A 19,815-nucleotide genomic window follows, 5' to 3' on the forward strand; every position below is an offset into this window, starting at 1 on the left:
TGAGTCTCTGAGGGCCTGATTCAGATGTGGTTGTTCCTGCTGCTGCTGTCTTTTGCTGTTTGCAGTTATGATTATATGCTAATATGGGCAGAAGCTGACCTGAGCATAGGGATGCCCACTGCTATAGTATCATTTCCGTTCAACGGCTTATAATTGCTGATACATCAGTACCATCGTCACAAACCAGGTCATGTCGCAGTCTGAAGGCGTCTCTAGATGCACAGGCTGAGCTGCTCTCCAGGCACATAGAGAGCTCTCCAGTAGCAAGTATGATCGCAACTGCTAATTTATGCACGCCCAGAAAACGCCGTCTGAATGGCCATGACACGCCTGCATTTACCAGACCACTCTACATTCCCACCCCCAAACGCTGTCCTGTCACTATGCGACTAATTCCTCTGTGCGACTGCAATCATATTTCACTCACTGCGCGTGTGCGCTGCAGCTCAGGTGCATGTGCAGTAAGCTAACATTGTCTGATATGTGTACAATAGCCGCTTTGCAGCCACATCTGATGTAGGCCTGAATCTGTATACAAAGTGCGACGATGCAGCAGCCTTGGCTTTTTTTCTGTGCCAAGTTCTGTTGACTCAATCGCACACAAATAGACAAGTGCCACATATTAAATTAATCAGCACAGTCTCCTGATGCGCCCTAGTTGCATTGCATTGTGACTAAGGCGCATTTTTGGAAAAAAAGATGCCTGACGCTAACAGAGTTGCGCAAGAACGGTCAGCTCACTCGCGCCAGGCATCTCTTGCTGCATGGCGTATTGAGGCTAGACGTATGAGGACACATCTATATATACTCTTTTGCCAATACTGAAGAATTAAGTATAAACGGGATCTCATAGATTTTCTCATATTATATCTACAGTAGGTTCTATGGATCTAATAGTGCTTACATGCAGGAGACACCAGATACAGGACCTGGTGCACTGCCCTCTGCTGGAGAGATTTCCTCAGTTTTGCAGATGGATCCTGAGCACTTTTGCTCTGTGCATGCTCTGATGTCAGGCATGCAGAACTAAGGGGGTCATTCCGAGTTGATCGCTCACTAGCAGTTTTTAGCAGCCGTGCAAACTAATTGTCGCCGCCCACTGGGGAGTGTATTTTAGCTTTGCAGAATGCGAACGCTTGTGCAGCAGAGCGCCTACAAAATGGTTTTGTGCAAAACAAGAGTAGCCCTGTAGTTACTCTTCATTTACGTTGATTCTAACGACGGAGGGACGGCTTTTGACGTCACACATCCGCCCAGTGAATGCCCAGCCACGCCTACGTTTTTTCTGCCACGCATGCGTTTTTCTAAGCACTCCCTGAAAACGGCCAGTTGACACCCAGAAACGCCCACTTTCTGTCAATCTCCTTGCGGCCGGCTGTGCGATTGGAATCATCGCTAGAACCAGTGCATAACCACAATGGACTTTGTACCCGTACGACGTGCTTGTGCATTGCGGAGCATACGCAAGTGCATATTAACCGTTTCTTTCACTGATCGCTACGCAGCGAACAACGGCAACTCGGAATGACCCCCTAAAAGCACATTTGTGGCTGGAGGGGCATAACTGGGTGGTACTGGGGCGTTCGCACGTAGGCAAAGTTTAATGAGGGCATGTGGATAGAATTTGGGGCTATGATGTCTAGCTGTACGTTCTGTACATGTAAATACACCTGTTTTCAAACTAATCTTTTGCACCAGGAATAGTATTGGTGCCAGTGCTCACTGATATCAGCTATAAAATCGCGCGTACATATAGGGGGCGATTACAGAAGTGCGTACACCGCTACATACTGTACAGAGGAATACACATTTAAATCTGTGCCAGCATTGCTGGTGAAATTACGGCCAACTTGCACAAGGAAGTATCGCATGGCGTCCACTATGGGCCTGATTGAGAGCTGGCACCAGTGTTATCAGTCACACTTGTCAGCACCTTGTACTGTGAGAGGCAGCTCAGGTATCCCAGAGTAAGCTGTGGACACGGTCTCTAGCCAGGCACTTTAATATGCGTTTGTATTTCAGATTACATGTATGTTAATGTTACTTATCAAGTGTACATTCTAAGTGTGCAACATATGTACCTTGCACAGCACACATTTGGGCCTGATTCTGAGGTTGACACAGAAGCATATGGAGCAGCATCCATTGGCGGTCGCCCGTCTGCGACTTTATGCCAATGCAGCTACAAAGCCCTTCCTTTATGTACCCAAATGTGCAAGAACTGATACTCCCACTTTCAGCATCCGTGCACGCAGTAATACTGTAGGTGCATCCTTAGATGCCACTGTCGGTTACACTATGGCAGGTGTAGTTTCTATGTCTGACTATGGCTTTCTATGTCTGTGGCTGTGTTTGCAGCCACTCTCACTGACTCCATCTGAATTTGGGCTTCTATACATACGATATTCCGGCATATGGGATGCCGGCGGTCATATGATCGACGATGACACCCCAAACTAGAGAATCCCAACAGGGGTCGGGTAAGTATGTATACCCTGCCCCCCTAAACCGCCCATCCCACAGCCTAACCTTAACCCCCCCCCACACACTCTTTCCCACAGCCTAAGTCTAACCCTCCCCGGTGGTGCCTAAACCCCAATTCCCACAGCCTAAACTTCACCCCATCCGCACAGCCTAAACCTAACCCTCCCACCCCCGCAGCCTATTCCTAATTCTCCTCAGGGGTGGTACACAAAGCACTCCTCGGAGGTGCCAAATCCCCCCTCCCCGCAGCCTAACCCTCCCCCCTCAGCCTAAACCTAACCCTTCCCAGAGGTGCCTAAACCTAACCCCCAATTCCTGCAGCCTAAACATAACCTCCCCACCCCGCAGCCTGAACCTAACCCTCCCACCGCCGCAGCCTAAGCCTTCCCCCCGCAGCCGAACCCTCCCCCTGACACCTAACCCTAACCCTTTCCCCCGCAGCCTTACTTGTCAGCTCACGTCAGGCATCTCGCTGCGTGTCGTATTGAGGCTAGCTGTATGAGGACACATCTGCACTGCATTGACAGAGTAGATATTTTTAGAAATAAACATTAAGGAACATTTTATTTATCCGTTTTGAGCCACCAAACACTATAAATATAATTTGAGAGCTTTTCAGTGCAATAGCTTTTCTCTAACATTCTAATGTTGTTTTTCTTAAACTGGTCTATATTGTCATCTTCCCTTCCTCCCCCCAAAAATAAATTATTTCACTTTCTGAACAATGACCTCAACTGTTTACAATTAGTTTGTGCTTTGGGATTTGTGCTGCTACAGTTTGAGTCTCCCATATCCGAAAAATATGATATCAATTTTTTTTTAGCGCGACTAAGATAGTGACACCTTTGCTTTTAGATGGTTCAGTGTACACAAACTTTCATACACAAAATTATACACAAAATTTCATACACAAAATGATTAAACATATTGTATAGAATTACCTTCAGACTGTGTGTATATTTTATGTAGCCTTGGGAATCATCCCCAAGATATCTCATTATGGTATGCAAATATTCCAAATTACGGAAAAATCCCAAATCCAAAATACTCCTGGTCCTAAGCATTTTGAATATGGGAGACTCATCCTGTACTAATCAATGCTAGTGATTTTACATAGACAACACAAATTGTGTATATAGAGATAACACTGCTCTCCTATGTGCTTGTCTTCTAGTGACCCAGTGAAGGAATATGTCCAGGCAAACCCTGCCTTGTACTGGGCTTCTTAGTGAGTATGAACGTGTACAACCTCCATTGCGATGACACAGAAGTTCATGAATTAACATGGATTGTTGTATTTCAGTTTGAAAGGGAACATGTCGAGGATCACTGAGAGTTTTATCTGGCCTATAGATCATAGAAGAAAGGACGACCAATGCTCTCTCCCCATTAGGCCCAATAACATCAATTTACCGCTATTAATCTGTGCTCTTTGCTTTTGGATGTAGAGAAAAAGATACATTTCTGCAGCAGGGTACATTGTGTTCCACAGGGAAACATCGGGTGTAGAGTGGATCTTGATCCATAGGCACCAACAGTCTAAAGCTTTAGGCTGTCCCAGGGCCTCCTCTATAAACCCCGCCTCCAGGCATTGGAGCTCAGTTTCGAGTTGGTGCCTGCAGCAGCAGGTCATTTAACAGGGGGGCTGCACTGGGCAGCCCTGAAAAGCTTTCTAAAAAGACTTCAAGGGCCGCAGCGCTGATATGTCAGCTGCCGCTCCATCACTTCCCAAGCGGCATCGCATACTCCCGCAGCCTGTTCCCGGGTATTTGCGGCGGAGACGCCCTGGCTTTAGGCATACGGTCGCAGACGCTCTCCTGGTTCGTGTGTCTGCTATGGGGAGGAGGTAAGAGGGTCCCCCAGGTTTTACCCGCCATTAAATCGCGTTCCTGATGCGGTCTAAGGAGACAGACTGCGACGCTGGCGTGGACACTGTCACCGAGTAGGGACACCACTAGACCGCCAGGGCATAGGAGTACAGCTCGGGTGTACTAACGCCCATTTCTCTTACGTCCTGGAGGATACTGGGGTCCATTTAGCACCATGGGGTATAGATGGGTCCATCAGGAGCCATGGTACAGTTTAAGAATTTGATAGTGTGGGCTGGCTCCTCCCTCTATGCCCCTCCTACCTGACTCAGTTTAGAAAATGTGTCCGGAGGAGCCGGTCACGCTGAAGGAAGCTCCTGAAGAGTTTTCTGCATTTATTTTATATGTTTGTTATTTTCAGGCAGGGCTGGTTGGCAACAGTCTGCCTGCTTTGTGGGACTTAGGGGGGGAACGGCCCAACCTCTCAAAGGGTTAATGGTCCCGTTCCCCGCTGACAGGACACTGAACTCCTGTGGGAACTATTCGCAAGCCCCACCACGGCGAGCGTACATTCCCACACCATGCCGCCACCCCTAACAGAGCCAGAAGATTGAAGAGTGGTGAGTACTGAGCTGGCGTCCTGCTAGCGGGGCACCGGCCATTATGGCGGCATGAGGGTACGGAGACGCACAGCTTCTGAATGGGGCGGAATGCGTCTACGGACACAGTACACAACTGCGTCCCGGTACACTGTACACCGTACCCATACTGGCGCCACTGCCTTAAAACGGTTCTCTCCATTTTAAGCACCAGATTCCTCAGCCAGTATAAAAAAAGCGGGAAGACCGCACGCCATTGAAGGGGCGTGGCTTCACTATGAGAGGATCCAGCAGCTCACCAGCGCCATTTTCCCTCTGCAGTGGACACAGACGCTGACAGGACAGGGACACACAGCTCCTCCAGTGTGACTCCAGATTACCTCAGCGTTACCAGGGGGTCATAGCAGGGGGAAAGCGACTATTAGTGTACTAAGTTCCCTAACAGGGTACTTAGTCTGCGACCCGGATAAGCGATAAGGGCGTGGTGGTAGCTGGCTCCAAACAACTCTGTGTCTCCCTTAAGGGCTCTTTGTGGTTTAATTGTGCTTAACCTTTCATGTGTGTGTGTGTGTGTGTGTGTGTGTGTGTGTGTGTGTGTGTGCTATCACATTTACATTATGTCAGGCATAGAGTGTGTTTCTTGTACCGCAGAGTGTTCCTCTTCACCAGGGGGATCACTACTGGGTACTCAGGGTTCACAGGCTAGCGGGGCTGAACCGGAATGGGTTATTTCTCTTAAGGGAATGATATCAACTCATTCTACAAAATTGTCCCGCAATACTTAAAACAGACTGTGGATAAGTTTATGAACTGAGACTCAGTCCCCTCAATCCCCTCCCATCGGTCCGCAAAAGCGATCTCTGACCCATATTCTGCAGTCTGACTCTTACGCTGACTGGTCAGACATGGAGGAGGGGAAGTTGGACTCGGGGGGGGGGGGGGGGGGATGGGATGCAGCAGCTCTGTCACAGGGAATAGAGGCTCTTATAGAGGCTATCAGAGATGTTCTGCATATTCCTGATAAGATGTCAGAGGAGTGTGGGGAACCTTATTTTAATGTAAAAAAGAAGTCCTCAGTCACTTTTCGTGCGTCAAAGGAGTTGAATACCCTGTTTGAAGAACCATGGTCTACTCCTGATAAGAAGTTTCAGATCCCTAAAAGGTTGCTCTCATCTTTTCCATTTCCTCTGGAGGATAGGAAAAAATGGGAAAATCCACCGATAGTAGACGCATGAGTCTCTACACTGTCACGTAAAATTGTATTGCCTGTTCCTGGTGCAGCCTCCCTGAAAGACACGGCTGATCGTAAAATTGAGACCACAGTCAAATCATTGTACACAGCTGCTGGGGTGGCCCAAACACCTACTATTGCATGTGCGTGGATCACTAAAGCCATTGCTAAATAGTCAGGTAACCTAATTGAGGGGTAAGATTCCTTATCTAGGGGGGATGTTGTCTTACTCCTGCAGCATATACAGGACTCTGCAAACTTAATGGTGGAAGCCATAAAGGAAATAGGCGTACTTAACGCACGCACCACCGCTATGGCAGTTTCGGCACGCAGGGACTTCTGGCTATGCCAGTGGACTGCTGTCGCGGATTCCAGGAGAGGCATGGAAGGCCTACCATTCATAGGAGAGGCCTTGTTCAGAGATGAATTAGACAAATGGATCTCCACAGCTACTGCGGGTAAGTCTAAGTATCTTCCTTCCGCAGCCCCCCCAACCAAGAAGACTTATTAAGCTTCTAAGTTACAGTCCTTTCGGGACGGCCAAGTTCAAGGGCAAATCCAAAGGGGCTTCTACGTCCTCCAGCAGTGTAAGAGGTAAACAACGTAAACCAGCAACAGAAGAACTCAGGCTCTGCTTCTTCAAAGACTTCAGCATGACGGTGGACCGCAATGCCTGGAATGCTGTCAGGTGGGAGCATGCCTACAATTCTTCAGTCAAATCTGGTCAAATTTGTGCCAGGATCCCAGGGTCATAAATCTTATTTCCCATGGCTACAGACTGAAGTTACAAAAGCTCCCACCTCACAGAGTCTTCAAATCAGGCTTGCCAGTTTCACAAGAGGCAAGTATAACATGCCATCCGAAAACTGGTGCAGACTCGCGTCATTGTTCCAGTTCCACCTCATCAGCTAAACAAGGGGTACTATTCCAACTTGTTTGTAGCTCCAAAACTGGACGGTTCGGTAAGACTAATTTTGAACCTCAAGTCGTTGAACCCGTACTTACGAGTGTTCAAATTCAAGATGGAGTCTCTGAGAGCGGTGATCTCAGGTCTGGAGGAGGGGGAATTCCTAGTGTCTCTGGATATCAAGGATGCGTACCTTCACATTCCGATCTGGCTGCCGCATCAGGCTTATCTACGGTTTGCACTGCAGGACTGTCACTACCAGTTCCAGGTCCTGCCATTTGGCCTCTCCACGGCACCGAGGGTGTTCACCAAGGTGATGGCAGAGGTGATGCTTCTACTCCGCAAACAGGGAGTGAACATAATTCCGTACCTGGATGATCTCCTTATAAAAGCACCGTCCAGGGAAAGGTTGCTGGACAGCATTGCTCTCTCAATCAAACTTCTCCAGGATCATGGGTGGATTCTGAACCTTCCGAATCTCACCTAGAGCCAACACGGAGGCTCCCATTCCTGGGAATGATACTGGATGCGGAGTCGCAGAAGGTGTTCTTTCCGTTGGAAAAGGCATTGGTAATCCAGTCGATGGTTCGGGGTGTCCTGAAGCCAATCCGGATATCGGTGCATCTATGCATTCGCCTTCTGGCGAAAATAGTGGCCTCTTACGAGGCTCTTCAATACGGAAGGTTTCACGCAAGACCCTTCCAGCTTGATCTGTTGGACAAATGGTCCAGATCGCATCTTCACATGCACCAGAGGATCCGTTTGCCGCCAAAAGCCAGGATCTCCCTTCTGTGGTGGCTACAGACTTCTCACCTAGTCGAGGGTCGGTGGTTCGGAATTCAGAACTGGATTCTGCTAACCACAGACCCAAGCCTCAGAGGTTGGGGAGCAGTCATTCAGGGGGTGCAGTTTCAAGGAAGATGGTCCAGTCAGGAAGTCCTCCTTCAAATCAACATTCTGGAACTCAGGGCCATATACAATGCCCTTCTGCAGGCATCACATCTTCTTCAAGATCGGCCCATTCAGGTCCAGTCAGACAATGTGACAGCAGTAACGTACATAAACCGACAGGGCGGAACAAAAAAGCAGAGCAATGTCAGAGGTGTCAAGAATTCTCCTCTGGGCAGAGAGAAATGCTGTGGCGTTGTCATCGGACTTCTTTCTGGGAGTAGACAACTGGGAAGCAGACTTCCTCAGCAGACATGACTTGCACCCAGGGGAGTGGGGCCTTCATCTGGAAGTGTTCAGGTGCTTGACAAGTCGATGGGAATATCCACAGATCGACAGGATGGCGGTATTGTTCCAGGTCGAGAGACCCACAGGCGATGGCGGTAGACGCCCTGACGACTCCATGGTTCCATCAGATGCTGTACGTGTTTCCTCCACTTCCTCTGATCCAAAGAATTCTTAAGAGAATAAAAAGGGAAAAGGTTCAAGCAATTCTAATTGCTCCGGACTGGTCAAGAATGCCCTGGTACGCGGACCTTCTGGAAATGCACCTTTGAAGATCCGTGGCCTCTACCTCTTCGTGAGGATCTTCTGCAACAGGGCTCGTTCATCTATCGGGACTTACTGCGGCTACGTTTGATGGCATGGAAGTTGAACGGCTGATTCTAGCCATGAGAGGGATCCTTAACAAGGTTATCCCGACTATGGCCCTCATTCTGAGTTGATCGCTCACTAGCTGCTTTTAGCAGCAGTGCAAATGCTAAGCCGCCCCCCTCTGTATCTTAGCTTAGCAGAAGTTCGAACGAAAGGTTAGCAGAATAGTGCTGACATTTTTTCAAGCCGTTCCAGAGTAGCTGCAGACCTACTCCTTCCTTGCGATCACTTCAGACTATTTGGTTCCTGGTTTGACGTCACAAACACGCCCTGCGTTCGGCCAGCCACTCCCCCGTTTCCCCAGGCACGCCTGCATTTTTACCTGACACGCCTGCGTTTTTTAGCACACTCCCGGAAAATGGGCAGTTACCACCCAGAAACACCCACTTCCTGTCAATCACTCTACGATCAGCAGAGGGACTGAAAAGCGTAGCTCGGCCTTGTGTGAAACTGCATAGTTTTGTGTGAAAGTACATCGCGCGTGCGCACTGCGCACCATATGCATGCGCAGAAGTGACGATTTTTAGCTTGATCGCTGCGCTGCGAACAACGTAAGCTAACGATCAACTCGGAATGAGGGCCTATGATCCAAGCCAGGAAAGGGGTAACGTCTAAGCATTACCATCGTATTTGGAGGAAATACGTCTCTTGGTGTGAGAGCAGAAAATTTTCTGCGGTGGAATTCTTTTTCTACAAGCAGGAGTGGATGTGAGCCTACGTCTGGGCTCCATAAAAGTCCAGATTTCGGCCTTGTCCATTTTCTTTCAGAAACAATTGGCTTCTCTCCCTGAAGGTCCAGACGTTCTTGAAAGGTGTTCTGCACATCCAACCTCCCTTTGTGCCTCCCACAACAGCTTGAGATCTCGATGTGGTGCTGCATTTCCTCCAATCGGACTGGTTTGAGCAGTTACAGGAGGTGGACGTAAAATATCTTACATGGAAGACCGTCACACTGTTGGCTTCAGCAAGACGTGTGTCAGAGCTGGGGGCTTTGTCTCACAAAAGTCCCTATTTAATTTTCCATGAGGACAGAGCTGAACTCAGAACTTGTCAGCAATTTCTTCCTAAGGTGGTGTCTGCGATTCACATCAACCAACTCATTGTGGGCCCGGTTGTCACCGACGCCTCTGCTACTTCAAAGTTTTTGGATGTTGTGAGGGCTTTGAAGGTATATGTGAAAAAAACAGCTCATCACAGAAAGACGGACTCGCTGTTTGTTCTTTATGATCCCAATAAGATTGGGTGTCCTGCTTCAAAGCAGACTATTGCACGATGGATCAGACTTACTATCCAGCATGTTTATTCCACAGCAAGTTTGCCATGTCCAAAATCTGTACAGGCCCACTCTACTAGGTCGGTAGGTTCTTCCTGGGCGACTGCCCGGGGTGTCTCGGCTTTACAACTCTGCCGAGCTGCTACTTGGTCAGGTTCGAACACGTTCGCTAAGTTCTACAAGATTGGTACTTTGGCCTCTGAGGACCTTTAGTTTGGTCAATCAGTTCTGCAGGAACCTCAGCACTCTCCCACCTGGTTTGTGAGCTTTGGTACATCCCCATGGTACTAAATGGACCCCAGTATCCTTTAGGACATAAGAGAAAATAGGATTTTAATTACCTACTGGTAAATCCTTTTCTCGTAGTCCGTAGAGGATTCTGGGCGCCCGCCCAGTGCTTCGTTCGTCCTGCACTGTTACTTGGTTAAGTAATGTTGGTTCAGCTGTTGCTGTTCCTCTTTTAAGTTTGGTTAGCTTGGCTTTCCTCTTGTTTTGTGTGCTGGTTCGGAATCTCACCACTATCCTTATCTATCCTTCTCTCGAAGTATATCCGTCTCCTTGGACACAGTTTCCTGACTGAGTCTGGTAGGAGAAGCATAGAGGGAGGAGCCAGCCCACACTATCAAATTCTTAAAGTGCTCATAGCTCCTGGTGGACCCATCTATACCCTATGGTACTAAATGGACCCGAGTTTCCTCTACGGACTACGAGAAAAGGATTTACCGGTAGGTAATTAAATTCCTATTTTTAATAAGACTCTGTAGTACCGGCGGTGAGAACCAGCATAGGGGAGCTGGCACTTGACCTGTGGCCCCGGCCCAGGGCGCCATCTACTGCAGATTTTCCCTGCCCTAGAGCTGCCTCACACTCTCCCTCACTCCCTGACTGAGACGCTGGGCGCCATCTTCTAAGCATAGCTGCGTTTGGTCTCTGGGACTGCAGGGAAAGGTCACCCTTGTAAAGCCACCTGTAGACAGCACTGTGACTTTACAAACACTTGAGTATTCTACATGTCTTTATACAGACAGCGTTAGTTAAGAAAGAGTGTACCTATTACAGGATATATTGTACAAAAATTCTTATATATACCTCTGGTCTAGGACCACGCTGTGTTGTATATACAGTATCTGTACATATACTAGTCTAGTGCAGTTTTATTGTCATAATAATTAGCTGCATTGTTTGTGACTGTGTGTGCCTGTATCTGCTGTGTGGTTTCACTTTCAGTGTTTCCGAGATATATCTATCACTATATTCTGTACCCTAAGGGACTAGGTGCGTCTGGGTCATATATATATATAGTGCATCACAGTATTTTCCCATTACGTGTATTCTACTGTGTACTCAGTCACATAATACCAGATTTATTTGCACGTGTTGTGTACTGGGTATTCAGTCACATACTAACGGATTTATTTGCTGGTATTGTATTCTGTCTGGCTTGATCGTACTAAACCGATCTTTTGTTGCATTTGTGTACAATGTCTAACAAGACGGGCAGTAAGTCTATGGACGCTTCTGCATCATGCAGAGCATGTGCCAAAGATTTACCTGAGGGGGAAGTTTTGTATGATGGTCTGTGTACTGTGTGTCATACATCTCCCAGTCAGTCCGCAGCTCCTTTAACCAATCAGGAGCCACCCTGGGCTGCGTTCACAAGCCTACAAGGTACTCTGGTGGAATGCCTTACACCCCCTATGGGACCACCTGTGCCACTACAGTCACAAATTGTCCCTATGGTTAATCCACCTTGTGTGGAAAATTTGTCTAACCAGTTGCAGCAATTAGATCAATTCTTGGTCAGACAAAAACTTACTCCAGGTCACTCCCATGTCTCTGGGTCATCTAAGCGGGCTGCTTCCTCCTCACAATCCAATGTTTCATCTGAAGAGGAGGGGGAGCATACTGTCCTGGCAGACACTGAATCAGGTGACGAGGATTCTCCTTTGCAAATTTAGGTCCCAGCCCTAGTGGTTGCTATAAAGCAGATCCTAGAGATCGCTGATGAGGATTCCACTACTGTGGCTATGGAAACTGATATGTTTAAACGGCAGAAGGTGGTCAAAAATGTATTACCCCAATCCGACCATTTGGTGGACATCAGTCAGGAACCCATGTCTAATCCAGGGAAGAAATTTCCTCTGTCTAAACGGGCCTTGGCTCGCTATCCTCTCCCTGCAGAGTTATATAACAAGTGGAAAAATTCACTGCCGGTGGATTCTCATGTCACCCGCCTAGTGGTGTTGTCTACTCTGCCTGTCACCACTGTGATTTCACTGAAGGAACTGACAGATAAGCATGTGGAGGGATGCCTGAAATCTATTTACTCCCTTACAGGTGCTTTACATAGACCGACTATTGCAGCCTCTTGGGCTGCAAAAGGTATTGAAGCATGGGTTCAGGCATTAGATGACTGCCCTAGGATATATCTGACAATACCTGTCTCACATTACCACCGCTGCCTATTACATTCAGGAGGCGTCCTCTGAGGCGGGTGCGTTGACAGCCAAGGCTCGCCGTATTCTGTGGTTGAGGTCATGGAAGGTGGACCTAGACTCCAAAAAGACCTTGGAGGTACTCCCCTTTAAGGGGCACATTGTGTTTGGGGAATACCTTAATAAAATTGTGTCTGAGTTAGCAGCTGCTAAGACTGCTTTTCTTCCAAATACTAATACTCTGCACAGAATGCAAAAGATACCACTTTTTGTTCCTTTCGGCCTCAAGGGAAATCAAAAGGTCAGGCGTACACAAGACAGTCTTGTGCTCCCAAAACCACAAAGCCCAAGGCTAAACAATCCTGGGCAGCCCGTCAGCCTGCTTCTAAACAAGAAAAGCCTGCCGCATGATGGGGCGGGCCTCTCCCTGGGGCGGAGGCCGACTTCTGCAGTTCACCCAGGTCTGGTTAAAGACCACATCAGACGCGTGGGTGCGGGAAGTTGTCTCTCACCAGTATGCAGTCTTTTTCAAGAGACGTCCCCCTGGGCAGTTTTGCACCACAGTTATCTCTTTGGATCCGTTAGAGGCGCAAGCTCTGCAAAAGGTTGTAAGTTCCTCCTGAATACAGGAGAGGTAGTGCCGGTACCTCTGTCCCACAGAGGCAGAGGTTACTACTCGTCGCTGTTTCTAGTACCAAAACCCAATGGGTATTTCCGGCCTATACTCAATTTCAAATCGCTGAACAAGTTTGTGAGAGTGTCCAAGTTCCGTATGGAAACACTGCGCTCAATTGTACTGACTATGGAACCCGGAGACTATATGGTATCCCTGGATATACAGGATGCGTACCTGCATATACCTATTGCCATATCGCATCAGCAGTATCTGCGGTTTGCTATTGGCGACCTCCACTATCAGTTCCAGGCTCTGCCATTTGGACTGGCTTCAGCTCCTCGGATCTTCACCAAGGTCATTGCCGTAATGACGGCTTATCTCCATCGCCAGGGAGTCAGGATCCTGCCATATTTGGACGACTTGCTGATCCTGGCAAACTTCCAGTCCCTCAGTCATCTGCAACTGACGGTAAGCTTCCTACAAGCCCACGGGTGGCTCAGCAATTGGAAGAAATCCTTGCTGGTCCAAGCTCAGAGCATGGTGCACCTGGGGGCACTCCTGGACACACACAGTCAGCGACTGTTTCTGTCCCTAGAGAAAGTCCTGAAGCTTCAGGACAGGATAAGATGCTTCCTTTGTCGCCCCAAAGTGTCGATAAACTCGGCAATGCAAGTACTTGGCCTGTTGGTGTCGGTATTCAACATGGTAGAGTACGCTCAATTTCATTCCTGCCTTCTGCAGAGGTTAATTCTTGCCAAGTGGGACGGCCTACCTCATCGGATCAGATATCACATAATCACTTTGACTCCAGAGGTTCATCTGTCGCTGACCTTGTGGCTACAGGTCAGCAATTGAGCAGGAGTCCATCCCTTCTGGATCCCTGACTGGGTCCTGCTGACAACGGATGCCAGTCTGAGGGGATGGGGTGCGTTGTTGGAGCAACACTCTCTTTTCAGGGTTGATGGACCAAGGAGGAATCACTCCTCCCAATAAACATTCTGGAGTTGCGAGCAGTGTTCAATGCATTGTCACTCGCCCTGCCTCTGGCACAGAACAGGTCGGTTCAAGGACGGTCAGACAATGCCACCACAGTGGCATACATAAACCATCAAGGCGGTACTCGAAGCCGCATGGCTATGATGAAAGTGTCAAAAATCCTTTGTTGGGTGGAACGCAATCTGCCAGCAATATCGGCAGTGTTCATTCCGGGCATCCTAAACTAGGAAGCAGACTTTCTCAGTCGCAAGGACGTGCACGCCGGAGAGTGGAGTCTTCATCCGGAAGTCTTTCAACTCCAAATGGACAAGTGGGGCCTACCAGATGTAAACCTGATGGCGTCTCGACGCAATCACAAGGTTCCGGTCTTCGGATCAAGGACCAGGAATCCTCAAGCAGTGTTCGTGAACGCACTAGCAATTCCGTGGAACTTTCGGCTGCCCTGCGTGTTCCCTCCAGTGTCACTCCTGCCTAGGGTCCTGCTGAAGTTCAAACAGGAAGGAGGAATACTACTTCTAGTCGCTCCAGCGTAGCCCAGACGGCATTGGTTCTCAGACCTGCAGGGTCTGTCGACAGAGCATCCCCTTCTACTTCCTCAGCGCCCAGACCTCCTCGTACATGGCCCTTGTCTTTATCCAGACCTGGGCAGACTTGCTTTGACGGCGTGGCTCTTGAAGCATAACTCCTGGAGGCCAAAGGATTCTCTGATGCGGTCATCCAAACTATGTCGAAAGCCTGCAAACCGGCATCTGCTCAGATTTATTACAGGGTCTGCAATTCTTACTTCACCTGGTGTGCTGATAAGAATTATGATGCATACAGATTCAGAACTTCCAGACTTCTGGCTTTTCTGCAACGCAGCCTTCCTCAAGGATCATATATCTACCTTGTCGGTTTGGTTTCAGAGAAAAATTGCATCTATACCTGACGTTCATACATACACTCATGATGTCTTACAGATTCAGCCTCCCTCTTTCCCTCCTGTGGCTCCATGGGATCTGTCTGTTTTCCTGAATGCCTTGCAAGAGACTCCATTTGAACCTCTTGAGTCGGTGGACCTTAAATGGCTCACAGCCAAGGTCTTGTCTTTACTGGCTATTGCCTCTGCTAGAAGGGTGTCGGACTTAGGCGCTTTGTTCTCTGTTCCACCCTTTCTGATATTTCATTGTGACAGGGCTGTTCTAAGAACTCGCCCAGGTTGTTTACCTAAAGTGGCGTCATCTTTTCACCTTAACCAAGAGATTGTGGTTCCAGACTATATCTCTTCTGAGTTGTCCTCCAAAGAGTGGTCTTTGGATTTGGGAAGGGCTCTTTGTATATATCTGGAGAGGACTGCCTCTATCAGGAGGCCAGATTCCCTTTTTGTCTTGTTTGGTTTTTACAAACGTGGCTGGCTTGCGAATAAGCAAACCTTGGCCAGATGGATTAGAATGGTGATTGCACAAGCTTATGCGCGGGCTTGACTGTCAGCTCCTGCTAAAGTTAAAGCCCATTCTACTCGGTCTGTTGGACCTTCTTGGGCGGCCCGCCGTGGCGCGCCCGCAGAACAATTGTGCAAGGTGGCTACGTGGTCCTCAGTGAACATGTTCATTAGGTTCTATGCCTTTGATACTTCCTCCTCCCAGGATGCTTCCTTAGGATGCCGGTTTCTCATACCCGCTTAGGCGCGTCCCCTCCCTTGAGGAACTGCTTTAGGACATCCCCAGTGTTTCCCTGTGGAACACAATGTACCCTGCTGCAGAAAAGAGAGTTATGGTAGACTTACCATGGTTAACTCTTTTTCTGCAAGGTACATTGGGTTCCACAGGGCGCCCACCCTGATGCACCTAGCTTCTATGGGTTTGTATGGCATTAGCCGCTGGTCCCTTCTCCTGATAATGTGTTTCTATGTGACTAACATCTGCCTTCTCTCTTGCTTGCTCCTGCATTTGAGTGGTTAACGAAACTGAGCTCCAGTGCCTGGAGGCGGGGTTTATAGAGGAGACCCCAATGCATCCTGGGATAGCCTAAAGCTTTAGCCTGTTGGGGTCTCTGGATCAAGATCCACTCTACACCCCAATGTTTCCCTGCGGAACCCAATGTACCTCGCAGAAAGAGAGTTAACCATGGTAAGTCTACCATAACTCTCCTTTTGTCAGTTTGTTCTCTCAGATATGCCCCAATCAGGCTTTACCAGTGTTTCACTTAACATTCTTGAAAGTCCAACATAACGATGCCCATCATCCCCAGCTGTATACTATGTTCTGGTCTCAATGAAAATTGCTATGTTACAGCAAAATAAATAAGATCTGCAAGGGCTAGGCTGCAGCGCCGGAAAGGTTAGGGTTAGGCACTGGTGAGGGAGGGTTAGGATTAGGCACACAGCGGGAAGGGAGGGTTAGGGTTAGGCACCCACAAGGCAGGGTCAGGGTAGGGGAAAGGTGAGGAGATGCCGCTGTTGGGATACTGAACGCCGGCATCCCGTCCATCGGCAAATCATATTGATCCCCGCCATAGGATAATGTTAATAAAATATTGTAGGACCATGTATTTTTTTTGCACTTGTTGTTTTGCAGACTCCTGAGAAAAATGCTCATACAGTATGTAGGCAATATTACTGTATATTTTCAGTATGTCACAATTCTATCCCTCTATCAGCACATGATACCATTTTGTTGTTTCATATATAGTCCCGATTAAAGTACTGTATGCTATTACTAATGCTTACAGACAATGTAGGAGTCTATTTTATGTACAAAACTAATATGCAGTTTATCAATAGTTTATCAAAATGAGCGCCTGTAGTGACATCACTGAGAGCTGAAACCTCCCTTACTGCTGCCACTGGTTTCCTGTATATCAGCACACAACATGACTGGCTTCAAATTGTGTGGGAGATAGTTGCACTCCATGGTCCATATGTAATAGTCAGAGATTTCCCGGTCCCAGAGTGATTACGGCGACATACCTGTAGCCACTAGGTTTAAAGAGGCAATTGGTATTAAAGCAAAAACAACCTGGTTTTGCTTTAAAACGAATTGTCGATTAAAATCTAGTGGCAATCTTGCAGATTTCACTCTTAAACCAGGAAATCGCAACCAGTTACATATGGGGGTTAATTCAGACCTAATCGTTCGCTAGCATTTTTGCAGCGCTGTGATCAGGTCTAAACTGCGCATGCATATGCACCACAATGTGCAGGCGCATCGCACAGGTACAAAGCAGATCGCTGCTCAGCGATGGGTTTGTGCGAAGAATCCATTTGCACGGGCGATCGCAAGGAGATTGACAGGAAGAAGCCATTTGTGGGTGGCAACTGACCGTTTTCTGGAGTGGTTGGAAAAACGCAGGCGTGTCCAAGCGTTTGCAGGGAGGGTTCCTGACGTCAGTTCCGGTCCCGGACAGGTCTAAGTGATCGCAGCGGCTGAGTAAGTCCTGGGCTACTCAGAGTCTGCACAAGATCTGTTTGTACAGCTCTGCTAAACATGCGTTCGTACACTTGCAAAGCAAAAATACACTCCCAATGTAGGCGGCGACTATCTGTTAGCAGCAGTGCAAAAAACCCCTAGCGAGCGATCAGGTCTGAATTACCCCCATGGGCCCATGTGTTGTCTTTATCATGATCAGAAATGTTCAATCCTTATAACTTCTTTTTGCTTGAACAGTGCGGTTTTCTTTGTCACATATCTGGTTCTGGCATGCTGCAGTGGACCCAGGTGAGATCATGATCGTTGGCATAAACCGTAGTAGAATTAGAATTGATGTAAATAAAAAAAGGATATTCTTTAGCCCCATGCTGTCCTGCCTCAGTTGATCCTTCTATGACATAGGATCCTCACCCTTTGGGTTTCTCTGATAAAAATGGAATCAAGCCTGTTCTTATCAGGAATCATTGTTAATTATTTTTTTTTTGGAAGGATCTGTTATTATTCATTTCAGTAAACCATTAATTTCAGTGGAGTTTCTACATGCAGCACACCTGCTGGAACACCCCACCCCTCATAGACACTTCAGCCCTATGCTGACCAATCTGGGCTGGTGCTGCATTTTTCCCTTTAAATACAGTGATCGACCAAAGCTGTCCACCCTGGAGCTGGTTTGCACTCTAGTAGAGAGATACAGCTTTTGTTGCTACTGTACCTCCTTTAGTATTAACCAACATAGACTGTCTAGCCTGGCGCTTGTTTTCTCTATAACAATATTGGGACTTCATGCTGATTGTTACCCAGCTTTTGTTTGAACTATCGAGACAGGGACTGGTTGAAGAATTTGGGTGCTGAGTAGTCCACAGTAGCCATTTTTTACTTATTTATCATTCATGCATGCATATTCATTTCAATAGTCTATTTATTTTAATTGGGTTTTAATATGTTGTACATGCTGGAAACACCATTGAAATTAATGCTCTATTCCAGCGGTGGCCAACCTGTGGCTCTTGAGACACATGCGGCTCTTTCTTTCTTCAAATGTGGCTCCTAACACACAAAGTCACATGACCACAACAGATCCGGTAACCACTGTTCTCCAGAAAAACACGCAGAAGCACTACGGGGACTTAACTCTGAGGGAGCCAGATACTAGAGATGAGACACCCACCAGCAAACAGAGGACACATAAGGGGCTGCTGCCGTGGCATGAATTGGGGGAAGCTGAAGTGACACATGAGGATGCTGGCTGAAGTGACAGGAGGGTGCTGGTTGGAGTGACATGAGGGTGCTGGCTGGAGTGACACATGGGGGAGTTGAAGTGTATTATGTGAATCTGGATTTTTCAATATATTTTATGTGGATCTGGCTTTTACAATTATTTTATGTGGAAGTGGCTTTTTCAATGTATTTTATGTTTGATCAGGCTTTTTCAATGTATTTTATACCAGGGGCGTGGCCTAGAAGGCACAAGGCCACACCCCATTTTTGCATGTGCGCCTTCGGCTCGATGTCGGCTCTTTGACGTACCTAACACATTTCTCTAACGTCCTAGTGGATGCTGGGGACTCCGTAAGGATAGACGGGCTCCGCAGGAGACATGGGCACTTTAAGAAAGAATTTAGGTTCTGGTGTGCACTGGCTCCTCCCTCTATGCCCCTCCTCCAGACCTCAGTTTGATACTGTGCCCAGACGAGCTGGGTGCTTTTCAGTGAGCTCTCCTGAGTTTGCTGAGAGAAAGTATTTTGTTAGGTTTTTTATTTTCAGGGAGCTCTGCTGGCAACAGACTCCCTGCATCGTGGGACTGAGGGGAGAGAAGCAGCCCTACTCTCTGAAGCTAGGTCCTGCTTCTTAGGCTACTGGACACCATTAGCTCCAGAGGGATCGTACGCAAGATCTCACCCTCACCGTCCGATCCCAGAGCCGCGCCGCCGTCCCCCTCGCAGAGCCGGAAGACAGAAGCCGGGTGAGTATGAGAAGCAAAGATGACTTCACAGGCGGCAGAAGACTCCGTTCTTCACTGAGGTAACGCACAGCACTGCAGCTGTGCGCCATTACTCCCACACACCTCACATACTCCGGTCACTGTAAGGGTGCAGGGCGCAGGGGGGGGCGCCCTGGGCAGCATTTGGGACCTCTTTTGGCAAAAGTTAAACATATATACAGCTGGGCACTGTATATATGTATGAGCCCCCGCCAAAAAATTGCATATTTAAGCGGGACAGAAGCCCGCCGACGAGGGGGCGGAGCTTCTTCCTCAGCACTCACCAGCGCCATTTTTTCTCCACAGCTCCGCTGAGAGGAAGCTCCCCAGGCTCTCCCCTGCAGATACACGGTAGAAGAGGGTAAAAAGAGAGGGAGGGCACATAATTAGGCGCAAAAAAACGATATATAAACAGCAGCTACTGGGTTAACATTAAGTTACTGTGTTATTCCTGGGTTTATAGCACTGGGGTGTGT

The 19,815-nt window shown here is 48.1% G+C and overlaps 1 protein-coding gene across 1 annotated transcript in view; it reads left to right on the forward strand.

Moving 5' to 3' along the window:
* Nucleotides 1–19,815, forward strand: part of FAIM2 (Fas apoptotic inhibitory molecule 2) — a 148,804-nt gene that overhangs the window by 65,270 nt on the left and 63,719 nt on the right. The window contains exons 5-6 of the mRNA XM_063952051.1: nt 3,659–3,712; nt 17,596–17,646. Of these exons, the coding sequence (XP_063808121.1) occupies nt 3,659–3,712; nt 17,596–17,646 (105 nt within the window). The remainder of the gene's footprint in view (nt 1–3,658; nt 3,713–17,595; nt 17,647–19,815) is intronic.

Source organism: Pseudophryne corroboree, chromosome 2 (assembly GCF_028390025.1).
Source record: "Pseudophryne corroboree isolate aPseCor3 chromosome 2, aPseCor3.hap2, whole genome shotgun sequence".
NCBI lineage: Eukaryota > Metazoa > Chordata > Amphibia > Anura > Myobatrachidae > Pseudophryne > Pseudophryne corroboree.